A 12,050-nucleotide genomic window follows, 5' to 3' on the forward strand; every position below is an offset into this window, starting at 1 on the left:
CAACAGCTGGAGAGCCGCAGTTTGCCTACCCCTGGTCTAGACAGTGCTATCTGGCCTTATGCTGATCATATGCACTCCCTCAAGAAAAAAAAAACTAGTAATACACACCAAACTCAGCATGTGCAACTTGCCCCCAAGGCTCTGTCCTATCAGGAGATTAGTCAGGAACAGTGGAAGAAGGGGAGGGAAGGGGAGTATAGGAGAAGACTGGATTAAACATCCTTTTTACACAATGCAGAGGATTAACTCTCTAAATTCAACAGTGAGTATAACAAGCATGCTTTACTACATATACAGACTGATTTTTACTGTTGTGGGTTTAGTGACACTTTTTAATATGATTTTTTTTTTTTCCTCATTCATTGGAGGACACAGGAATTCAGACACTGTTGGGTTATATATCTGAGCATCCAAGAGAGATAATGAAATGACCAAAGGTGCCGATAGGCTCATTCAGTAAAACAATCAGTGTAGCTAAACCAAATTGCAAACCAAAGACTTTCATTCAATCAGTTTAGTAAGCTAGTGATCGACTTTACTTTGAGCAATACCATTTAACATGTTAATTGATCATGATCGCTTGTTTGTGATCACGTGCACCTAAATTGATCACGAATCGCTTAGGGATGTACGTATAAAAAGTTCACTCAATGAATGTAACACGCATGCGCACAGCTCCAGTGGAATGTTATACTCTGTGCAATACAATTATCTCTTATGATTGCAAACACCATCCAGATGTCATAATGTGCTGTTTGTTTTTAAATATCTCAATCAGGAATTAAAATGCATCATGTCCAGTGGTTGATGCTTACAGTCATACAAGATTACACAGAATACGGCAAGTTTTGTTGGAGTTGTGTGGATATGTGTCACATTCATTCATCTATCTTTTTTTAGACATAGACCTCCAAGTGTATGTTCACCATTAGAGATTATAGTAAAGTGGAGCTCTCTGCCTTAGCAGTCGTTGAAGGAACAGATGATTATGTGGGATGTTTACAAGAGATCTAACAAGTAACTATTGCAAACTCATATGTTTCTTCTTCAGGAGTTGCAGTCTTTAAGAACATGGGGTTGGAAAGATTACTCAGATATGGTATCTAAGCCTTCACTTGCCATCAATGTGGTCTAAAAATCTGGGCTAAAGGAAATGGTTATTAATAACTACTGATTCTGTCCTTTCCACTCGGGGGAAATGCCAACAAGCTGCAGTATTCTGTGTTTTGCAAGTCGTGCTGTTTGTATTGTTTCTTATGTTGTATATTATAGGTTTTCGCAAGTGCTGTGGCAGGACATCCTTTTTCATCTGTAATAGTGTCCATAAAGGTTGTCATTGATCCTTGTCACAATATACCTTCTAATATCTTAACTGGGGTTGTCTTGTAATGCTGATGACATTTCACAACTCATTCACATAGCCTCCTCATCTCTGAGTGTAAGGAACATACAGCGCGTAAAATAAGTAATAAACACGTCACTATCTTTCTCAGTAAATATTTTTCTAAATGTGCTTTTGGCATGAAATTTCGTTAACAACCACTGCAATCCATACATACACAGAAACCAAGTAAGTTCATCAATTAAGTTCTGTGTAATAAAATGGAATGACACAGGGAAAAAGTATTGAACCCGCTGAGATTGATTTAATACTTCATACAAAATCCTTTGTTGGTAATGACAGTTCCAAGATGCCTCCGGTAAGGAGAAACTAGTCGCATGCATTGCTCAGGTGTGATTTTGGTCCATTCTTCCATACAGTCTTCAAATCTTGAAGGTTCCGTGGGCCTCTTCTATGAACTCCGATCTTTAGTTCTTTCCATTGATCTTCTATTGGGATTCAAGTCAGGTGATTGGCTGGGCCATTCTAGCAGAATCATTGTCTTTCTTTGAAACCGACTGAGAGTTTCCTTGGCTTTGTGTTACGGATCATTGTCTTGCTGAAATATCCACCCTCGTTTCATCTTCATCATTCTGGTAGATGCTAGCAGATTTTTATCAAGAATATCTTGGTATATTTTTCCCATCATTCTTCCTTCAATAACATGAGGTTTGCCAGTACCGTATGCTGAAAAACAGCCCCACACCATGATGATCCCACCTCCTAACTTCGCTGTTGGGATGGTGTGTTTGGGGTGATGTGCAGTGCCATTTGACCTACAAACATGGTGAGTATTATGGTATCCAAAGCGTTCAATTTTGGTCTCATCTGACCAGACTATATTCTCCCAGTATTTCACAGGCTTGTCTAAATGTTGTGCAGAAAACTTTTTAAACGAGCTTCAACATGCTTTTTCTTCAGCCATGGAGTCTTGCGTTGTGAGCGTGCATAAAGGCCATGGTTGTTGAGTGCATTTGGTTTGCGCTATTATTTGTGATTTGTATATTTTTCACATTTTTATTATTTTGAATTTTTTAATAATAGCATCCAGTGAGTGTATTTCCTCTTTATTACATTGGCGCAATGATGTTGGTATAATAGAAGTGTTGTATTTATTGGAACATTTCTTTGGTAACTAACGTTTTAGTGATTGTTGAGTGCATTACTTATTGTTTTCTTTGAAACAATTGTATCTGCTTATTCCAGGTCTTTCTGAAGCTGTCCACAAGTGCTCCTTGGTTCTTGGACAACTCTTCTGATAATTCTTTTCACTCCTCTGTCAGAAATCTTGCGAGGAGCACATGATCGTGGCCGGTTTATGGTGAAATGATGCTCTTTCCACTTCTGGATTATGGCCCCAGTAGTGCTCACTGGAACATTCAGAAGTTTTGAAATCCTTCTGTAACCAGTGCCATCAGTATGTTTTGCAACAGTAAGGTTGCAAAGGCCTTGAGAGAGCTCTTTGATTTTACCCATCATGAGATTTTTCTTGTGTGACACCTTGGTAATGACACATTTTTATCGGATATCGGTTAAGACTGAACCAGCAGATATTAATTTGCACTAACAAGGGGCAGGATTGCTTTCTAATTACTGATAGATTTCAGCTGGTGTCTTGGCTATCCATGCCTTTTGCACCTCTCTTTCTTCATGTGATCAATACTTTTTCCCTTTGTCATTCCATTTTATTACACATAGCTTAATTTCTGAACTTATTTGTTTTCGTTTCTTTGTATGTATGGATTGTGTGGGTTGTTTATCGACATGTGGTGAACATTTTCAAGTCAATAGAATATTTAGCAATATATTTACTGATAAAAATGGAGACGTGTTCTATACTTATTTTACCCTCTGTATCCCAGCATATTTGTAATAATGAGTCTTCAATGCAGTTTTAAATATTAGGGTATATTCCTGATGCCCATAAGAGCTGAGCAAGATACTTGAATGAGTAGAGAAAAGTCTTCAGCATTAGAGTTCAGTTAGATGCGACTTAATACTACTAGGTACATCTGTATTAGTCCAGCAATTATCCAACCATGGTGTCTCAGCAAGGCCAGTTAACTTGTCCGTCAAAACCTGTACTGTGCAACTTCTTTCTCTACCACATCACCCATTTACCTTCCACATGTTCAGGGCTGCTTTGAACTTGGGTTGGTGGCTATAAGAAACTGATTAGTAGTGACCTCCTTTTTTTTTTTTTTTTTTTTTTTCTTTTTTACGTTATGTGAAAGCCAGCCTGTAGTGGGTGTGTTTGGGAATAGCTGTTTTGCAGCACAAGCAGCTAAGATAACAGGATTGCTGACAAAATGAAGCCCAGTGGGCTGAGGCACTATTGCAATGCTCTCGTGAAAAAAAATATTCCTAGTCCAATAAGCTGACATACAGTTTGAATGGACTGTAGTTGTAAGGCCTCAGTCACATGGTCATACCTATCTGTACACCTGCGTGAAGTGCCATCTTTGCCTGCATGCTATGCACAGGTGTTCCATGTGTCTGTGTGCAAGCAGCTCCATTCATGTCTATGGGGATGCAGTGGCTGTACAGACACAGCTGCTGGTCCCAGTTTGACAGCTGTGCAGATGTGTGTCCATAAACGCAGTGTGTGTTCCAGGACATGCACCCGCGTGGCTTTCAAATTGGGATCAGCTTGAGACTGTTTCCGTGATAGCGCTGCATCTCCGTAAATATGAATGGGACTATCCCATGCAGGCAAAGACAGGCCTTGGTACTGGTTTACGGATAGGTACATCCATGAATGAGGCCTAAAGTGTAACTTCATTTTTGGGTGTAATTACACTTTGCACTGTCACCCACTATCAAAAATCTTATACTTCTCTATCTGATCCAGTGCGATATCGCCTTTAGTGCCATCAGTCCATATGCCAAAATCTTCTGAGCTTTTCCCATGCATGCACATTAACTCTCTCCATTCAGTCTGCTTCAGCAGAGTGCAAACTCTCCATTGGATTGAATGGAGAGTGGTCTGCATATTCAGGAGCCAAGCTCAGAAGATTTTGACATGTGGCTCAGCAGCTTTCGTAAGCAATATATAGCTGGCTCCTGGGCAAGCAAGTATTTTGCTGGCCATGTAGGTTACAGTCTGATTGTACAATCCCTTTGTATTTCAGTTGCATTAATGCAAGCATAGTGTGAGGGGGGGGGGCTCAATCTTTGCAGCTTTTTGTGCTGTACATTATTTATTTTGAAAAGCGAAGCCATTATGTATCTTTTAGCAAACATTACTGACTTACAAAATATAGAATACTGCACTTTCATAAATCTATTGGAATTAAAGAAAATTGGTGATTGATTTATGTAGGATGGCCTAATCTTTCAGCATGTTTCCTTCTTAGATTTCTCTAATCTCAACATTCAATATTTTGGTGTGAATGGTGATGGGAAAATTTGGCAGTAGCTGTTGATCACTTTCGGTAGATGACGTCACTTTTCAAACAGCAGTTTAATTGTAGTGTTGTATTGACTTTTGGAGATCAACAGAATGCTACGTACACACTACAAGTATACTGTGAATACTATCGAGACTTGTTTTTATTCAAGAAAATCTGCTAGAAAATGCATTTTACATGTATAAAAACGGATGTATTTAATTTAAATTTATTTAATAACTCAGAGAACAGTATATCATGTGCAGGATCTGATTGTAGCCAATAAGTAACATTAAATGAAACTCCTCAAGTCAGGTGGTTGTTGATAACGGCACATCGTTGCTCTGTGCTTATTATTTTAAATAAAGGCTGTTATGCAAAATAAGGATCAAATTCTCAAATAACTTTGGGATGGTCTTGTAGTGTTTCCTTCTAGCAATCGCTCAAATTCAAAGCTACATGCAAACCATTTAAGACCATCTTTACCTTCCTTGTTTGATCTGCTAAAAAAAAGAGGGGTGTTAAATGTAGATCCAGGATGGTTTAAAAAAATACCTGTATTATGGATGTAGCGCCCAAAAACAGGAAGGCAGAGGCCAGGGTAGTCACCAGTATTGTTTGTGGTTTCCCGCAGCTAGTCTTTTCCCCATTACTGACCAACCATGGTTTGTTCTGCACGGTCTCTGTGTGGAGGTGACAATCTTGGTAGGGGAGTAGAACTTTTCTTCAACCTGGGAAATCTTCCCAACTGGTATCTAATGTTGGGGAACAGTCAGGCAGAAGAGGTAGAGGTAGCAAAAATGCACAGAATGATTGAAGCAAGAAGATCCTCACACTGCAGATAATGTGGTACAGCTTTCTCTCAATCAAGGAGAAGTGAGCAGCACACTAATGACATCACAAAACTAGCAATCAGAGTTCTGTACCACAGGAAAAGCACTGCTTTTTTTGTTCAGGACGAATTAAAGACGGGGTTACGCTTTCAAAGTTCTGCGCAGGCACAATTTATATTTCTAGATGTTTCATATCACGTAGCAGATCTTTACCTTTTTAAATTCAAGTCCACTTTCAATGGACTTTAACTTTGATGTTACACTTTAAGGCCCCTTTTACACAAGACCATCTAGGTACAGTGTGGGAGATGCAGGTGGTGCTCACTGTACTGAGTGGTACTCTCATTTAGAACCCTGTACAAATGCCCGAAATGCCGGTACTTGGTACGACATTCAACCCTGTCCAGCCGCAGCATGCCATAGACTTTGACAGGCAGCTGGGATGGATTCTACAACTGTCCATCATGGGCACACTGCTCCTTGACATGTGTTTCTAAAATGGAAGGTAATATATAGTTTATAAAGTAATATCAAATGGGGCGTCACACCAAACTTATATATTTCTTTCTTTTTAATATATTGTTTTGGTAATTTTCCATTATAGGGCAGGTTCATATTTTCATGAAGAATAGAAATTTGAACAAACTCCAAATATCCTGGCCACCTCTCTGGACCCCGCTTCATAGTGGTTCCTACACTATACACCACAGTACATAGCCTTAGAGTGTGTATTCATCGTAATGCTTGCAATGGAAAGCACTCAGTGGTCAGTACAACCACATGACCATGTGAAGCGCATCTGAGTCTTCTTCCAAAGTGTCCCAGAAGCGGTTCTCTTTGAGCGCTTGCCATTGCAAGCATTATAATGGACCACTACAATGGCAGCACAGGGTATCACGGTCGCTATGTGCAGCGTGGTCCGGAGGGGTGACCTGGGTATTTGGAGTTCATCATTTTCTTTTTTTTTTCTTGCTTAAAATCCAACTGAAGTCATAAGATAGACATTGTACTAAAGATCTATTTGTACATTCTTCCTCCACTTTCCTGTAATGACAGTTGCACAGAGTGTCTACATGACTTTGCTTTCAAATAAACATTGGAGCCTGACCAGACTATCCAGTGCATCTGTAATTTAACAGATCTTCTCTCTCGTGTTCCCTCTGTTTGTCAGCACAGCAAGTTTGCGAGAAGACTCGTGATGAGGGGTTTGATAGTTACTTGTCTGTTCTTGCATAGGGCACTGAAATCGGAGGGCAAGACTGTTCCTGCACAGAGCACTTAAAGGGATAGTTCACCTTTACCAAAAAGCTGCCTATGCAGATAAGGGATGTCTGTAGATAAAAACAAACTGCACTTCTGACTAAAGTTAAGTAATACCCTTGCTATAGGTGTAGGCCATTTACATACCTCCCGAAGCCTGACTTGAAAACGTCCAGGGTATTGCTAGGTGAGGCTTAGTCATTACTGCTCACCTCCTCCATGACAGGAGTGAGCTCTCAGAGCTACTGCATGAGGGGGGAGAGAGCGTGCAAGGGGCTTTGATTCAGAGAAAAAGCTCACTTCTGTGATGGTGGAGGTATGAGCAGTAATGACTAGGCCTCACCTAGAAATGTCTTAGGAGTTTTCCAGTCAGGCTTTAGGAGGTATGTAAATGGCCTACACCTATAGCAAGGGTATTTAATCACCTTTAGTCAGAGAAACACAGTTTGTCGTTATCCGCAGACACCCCTTATATGCATAGGCAGGTTTCTGGTAAATGTGAACTAATGGGCAGAACACAAATTTCCACTGAAACTCCACCCCCATAAAGCTATTTTAAGGCATTTTCATTTGAAAATGGGTTACAAATCCTAACATGTAACCCATGATGGCACAAGGCTAGAAAAACTGTTTGAGACTTCAGTTGGCCTTTAACTGTGTGAAGGGTAACGTTTTGTATTTGATCCATTCCAGCCGGAGAAGTGTAATGTTGCCCATCACAACAAAATTCCCTCAGAGATTATTAAAAAATAATTTAGTTTCTAAGGCAAACTAAGCACACTTCCCATTTTCCTACTCTAGGCCCAACGTGTTTCAGTTTAGGTCAGGCCCACAACGCTCTCTGCCTTCCAGTTTTTTTGACTACGATGAATAACCACAATGACTTTTAGGTAAGGGAGAGTTCTAGATAGTCCCCAAAGACCCATTATCTCCTGCGCTCAAAGATTCAGATCAAACAGGCGTTAGTGACAAGCAGCGTGTTGTGTGTTCATCCGCTGGTGATCAGAGGTTGTGCAGCTCTATCATGAAGCTGGGGAAGCTTAATAAAACTGTAGAGGAAGATGAAAGCCAGTGCACAAACCTTGCACATTACCTCAATAAATAGTGACTAATTTTATTAATAAGGAAATATACTCACAAAGTGATGGTATAACAGGCATAAGTAACCATAATCCAAACAGGGTTACAGGTAAATCGACAGGGGGGGGATGAAGGCTAACGCGTTTTAGAGGGTGCTCCCTTCTTCATCAGAGCTGGGTTTGGCAGATAGAAACTTCAGTATGGCAATCTGCCAAACCCAGCTCTGATGAAGAAGGGAGCACCGTTCGAAACGCGTTAGCCTTCACCCCCCCCTTGTCGATTTACCTGTAACCCTGTTTGGATTATGGTTACTTATGCCTGTTATACCATCACTTTGTGAGTATATTTCCTTATTAATAAAATTAGTCACTATTTATTGAGGTAATGCGCAAGGTTTGTGCGCTCTTTCTTTCTTCTTGCTCTAGCGTTCTAGATAGACCTCAGGAGCTGAAGTAGGGATTTGTAGGACAGAATTCTGGGTTTTACAGCTCTCTGGAAACACTAAGGTATCTGAAAGTGCGCTTTTTAGGTCTGCAGTCACATTATTGGGTTCAGAGTGAAAACATGTTGACTTGTTTAAAACGTTTATTGGTTTATATGTACTTAGTTGCTTTTTCCTTTTTCCCTGGTTATGAATTTATGTTTGGCCAAAGGGTGTAATACAGTTTTTTTCTGGAATTAGCCCGGAGCTGTTGTGTTTTCTCTCTTTGCTTTATGAATTTTCAGCTAACAATGGGAAGAGGCTAGAAAAATTAAGAAGTGTGGTTAGTATCTGTTGCAGTAGTGAGGATTTTACCTATTCTACTAATTTATTTTTTTAAAGGTGGAAATCCCCATTAATTGTGGGACTAATAATAAATTATTCTAGATTTTGACCTTATACTGCAGAAGGACAAAACGTCTCAGTATTTTGGTCTATAACCCAATGCATAACCTATAAACAATGACAATTCTGCTGACTGTAGTCAAAGCATTTGACTTTGCTATACTAAATAAGGTCAGATGTATTAATCTTGGTGACTGTGATGTGCTTCTGCATCAGTGCCAAAGACAAAACAGTTTTGCTTTGATTGGTTTAGTTGATTGTATTGGTGTGTAGGTGGTTAATCTCCACCAAATCATAACATTTGTCTGTTGGCCTTCTCATAATAACTTGTTTACTTGCCACTAGGTATCTCTCGCCCCAGGGCTGACAGCGCTCCACCCACTCCAGTGAATCGGCTCAGCATGCCACAGAACACCGCAAACACCACGCCTCCACACAGCCGGAGACATCGAGCTGTCACTGTTAACAAAACCACCATTAAAGCAAGTGTAAGTCGATTTGCTGGGTAGTTCCCTAATCAGGAATGTTCTAAAAAAATATGAAGTCAAGAATCTATTTTTGTTCTTTGAAAATCTTGATTCACTGGAAAATAATACTTTTGGTTTAGAACGGTTGGTTGCAAACTGAATTACCCAGTGGGCTTTAAATGGTTGTTTCTTTACCCTAGGTTACTATAATAGGTCATTTAGCACTCAAGGCAAAAACAGCCAAAGTTTACCCCCCCATGAACTTTGAGCGCTTCATCAGCATAGGTAGGATGTCCTGCCCTTTTTGCCCCACCCCCCTCCTTCTGCTGAAGCACTTAAGGAGGTTATGTCTTCGACTACGTCCTGATAGGTTGATCCAGCATCATAAAGTCCAGATAGGTCAAGCAGCCCTAAAATTATGCAACAAATATTTTTAAGCATGTGTCTACAAGCATGCACACAATTAAAAGTTAGACATGGCACAGACTACAGTGTTTTGCACAATTTGTATAAAGACCCTCCACACACACAGATCATTTTTGTAGAATTGTGAGACATTAATGTTGGGGATGCTGTATTTGATATAGCTCCATATAAAAACAGTAGTGATTCCAGGAACATTATAAGGGAGCAGAGGGAATATAGAGAGTGCAGAATACTAATGATTGCAGCATAATTCCCAAGGCACAGCAAGACCAAAGAAGGTAAGTTTGTAAACTTGCGGGATTTGTTGGATATGTCAAATCACACCGATGGCATCTTAGTATCTTGAACTGATTTCAGCACTTTATATAGGTTTCTGCATGTGTATTCACACTACTATAGAAGCTCCCCTGGGAGCTATATGATGCAAATACCGACCATGGTTGGCATAGTCCTGCTTTAACAGCCTCCTCTAATTCCCTATGTTTCTCTGTTGGACACTAAGTCGGATGGTCAGCTTTGGTGGCCAATAGGGAGGAGCAGCTCCTGGAAGAGATGAGCTATTTTTCCTCACCTGAAATCAGAAAAGCCCCTTGGGTGCATAGTACTGACTGAGACTCACTGTTACATGGCATTGCAAGTCTAATATTGAGCACAGCTGTACACAGACATACACTCACCAGCCACTTTATTAGGTACACCTATTCAATTGCTTGGTAACACAAATTGCTAATTGGCCAATCACATGGCAGCAACTCAATGCATTTAGGCGTGTAGATGTGGTGAAAACAACTTGCTGAAGTTCAAACTGAGTATAAGAATGGAGAAGAAAGGGAATTTAAGTGAATTTGAACGTGACATGGTTGTTGGTGCCAGACAGGCTGGTCTGAATATTTAAAAAAACTGATCTACTGGGATTTTCATCCACAGGCATCTCTAGGGTTTAAAGAGAATGGTCCGAAAAACATAAAATATCTAGTGAGCGACAGTTGTGTGGACGAAAATGCCTTGTTGAGGTCAGAGAAGGGGCAGAATGTGTCGCTGCCACATTCAGATGGTAGGGTCAGAATGGCTTATAAACATGAAAACATGGATCCATCCTGCCTTGTATCAACTGTTCAGGCTGGTTGTGTAATGGCGTAGGGAATATTTTCTTGGCACTAGCTAGGTGTGCCTAATAAAATGGCCGGTGAGTGATATATACATACAGTTGTGTTCAAAATAATAGCAGTCCAACATGAGTAATCAGATCACTGTTTTTGGTATAAATTATATTTCTACATGGCAAATAATTTACTAGTAGGTGTAGAGTAATAGAAAACCAACAGACCCAACAGTCATGACATTAAGGACGACGGAAGCAAATGTGCATGCTGGGTATAGTGCATTTCTCTATGAAAATCTGAATAAAATGAGTGCTGAACTGAACAATGTCTAAAACAACCCAAGTGCTGTCTGCTCTATGGATCTGTTTGGAACGATCCAGGAAGACCCACGTGTATACGTTGCAATTCTGACAGGTAACGTGCCTTTGTTTCCATGATAATGGATTAGTGGCCATGTGCTCCTTGGGACCATAAGTGACTTGTTTTTGCTGCATGCAGTACCATCATGGCTGTGGCTCTATTGTGATCATTCATGTGACCCCTAGAGCTACACTTTGTGATATTCAGTCTGATTTGCTCTCTAGGACCCTGTTAAGTGACCTATTCAGGTGTATGCAGTATTGTGATTGCTATATATCTACTGTGACCATCCATGTGAATCCTTAAAGCTATAGTTCATGACATTTTGAGCATGGATTGTTGTCCTTCTTTCTCATGCGAATTGAGTGGGTTTATCCTCTCTGCATTTCACCTGACTCCATTGGAGGTTTGCCATATGGGACATGCATCTTTCTATGTATTTTTTAGTTTTTTGGGGGGTTTTATTCCGGACCATTTCTTTCCATCCTGATGAAGACTCGCTAAGAGCTGAGATGCATGAGAGTTCAACTCCATCTGAAGATACCTTTCCAGATGGAACTCAATCAACTTATTTAAAAAGTCATATAAGAGCACAAGATTGGTCCATTACATGTGATATATACAATTTTAATTTTGTTTAATAAAATATTGTATTATATTTTTTTTTTACTTTAATGGTGGTGTTGAGGTACCTAGAGAGTTCGGCTTTTCTTCTCTTTTTCTTTGTTATATAGTATTTTGGGATGTGGTATCCATATATTATTGGTGGTCATAGACTTGACACATTTAGCATTTTGTTATAAAGAAGTGCAGATGATAGGCTGCTCAGCTAAAATAATCTCAAATGCTTTAAAATGGCAACCAAAACGACGTGAAAGAGAACAGAAAACTACCATTCAAATGGATCAAAGAATAGCCATAATTA

General features: G+C 39.9%; 1 protein-coding gene across 9 annotated transcripts in view; it reads left to right on the plus strand.

Moving 5' to 3' along the window:
- The window catches only part of RALGAPB (Ral GTPase activating protein non-catalytic subunit beta), a 138,939-nt gene that overhangs the window by 44,638 nt on the left and 82,251 nt on the right, over positions 1-12,050 (plus strand). For all 9 annotated transcript variants that reach the window (XM_089673247.1, XM_089673244.1, XM_089673246.1 and 6 more), the window contains exon 8: positions 9,115-9,257. In XM_089673247.1, coding sequence (XP_089529373.1) covers positions 9,115-9,257 — 143 coding nt within the window. The remainder of the gene's footprint in view (positions 1-9,114; positions 9,258-12,050) is intronic.

The sequence above is a fragment of the Staurois parvus genome, unplaced genomic scaffold (assembly GCF_062004578.1).
Source record: "Staurois parvus isolate SC_StPar_1 unplaced genomic scaffold, SC_StPar_1.0 ptg000137l, whole genome shotgun sequence".
Taxonomy (NCBI): domain Eukaryota; kingdom Metazoa; phylum Chordata; class Amphibia; order Anura; family Ranidae; genus Staurois; species Staurois parvus.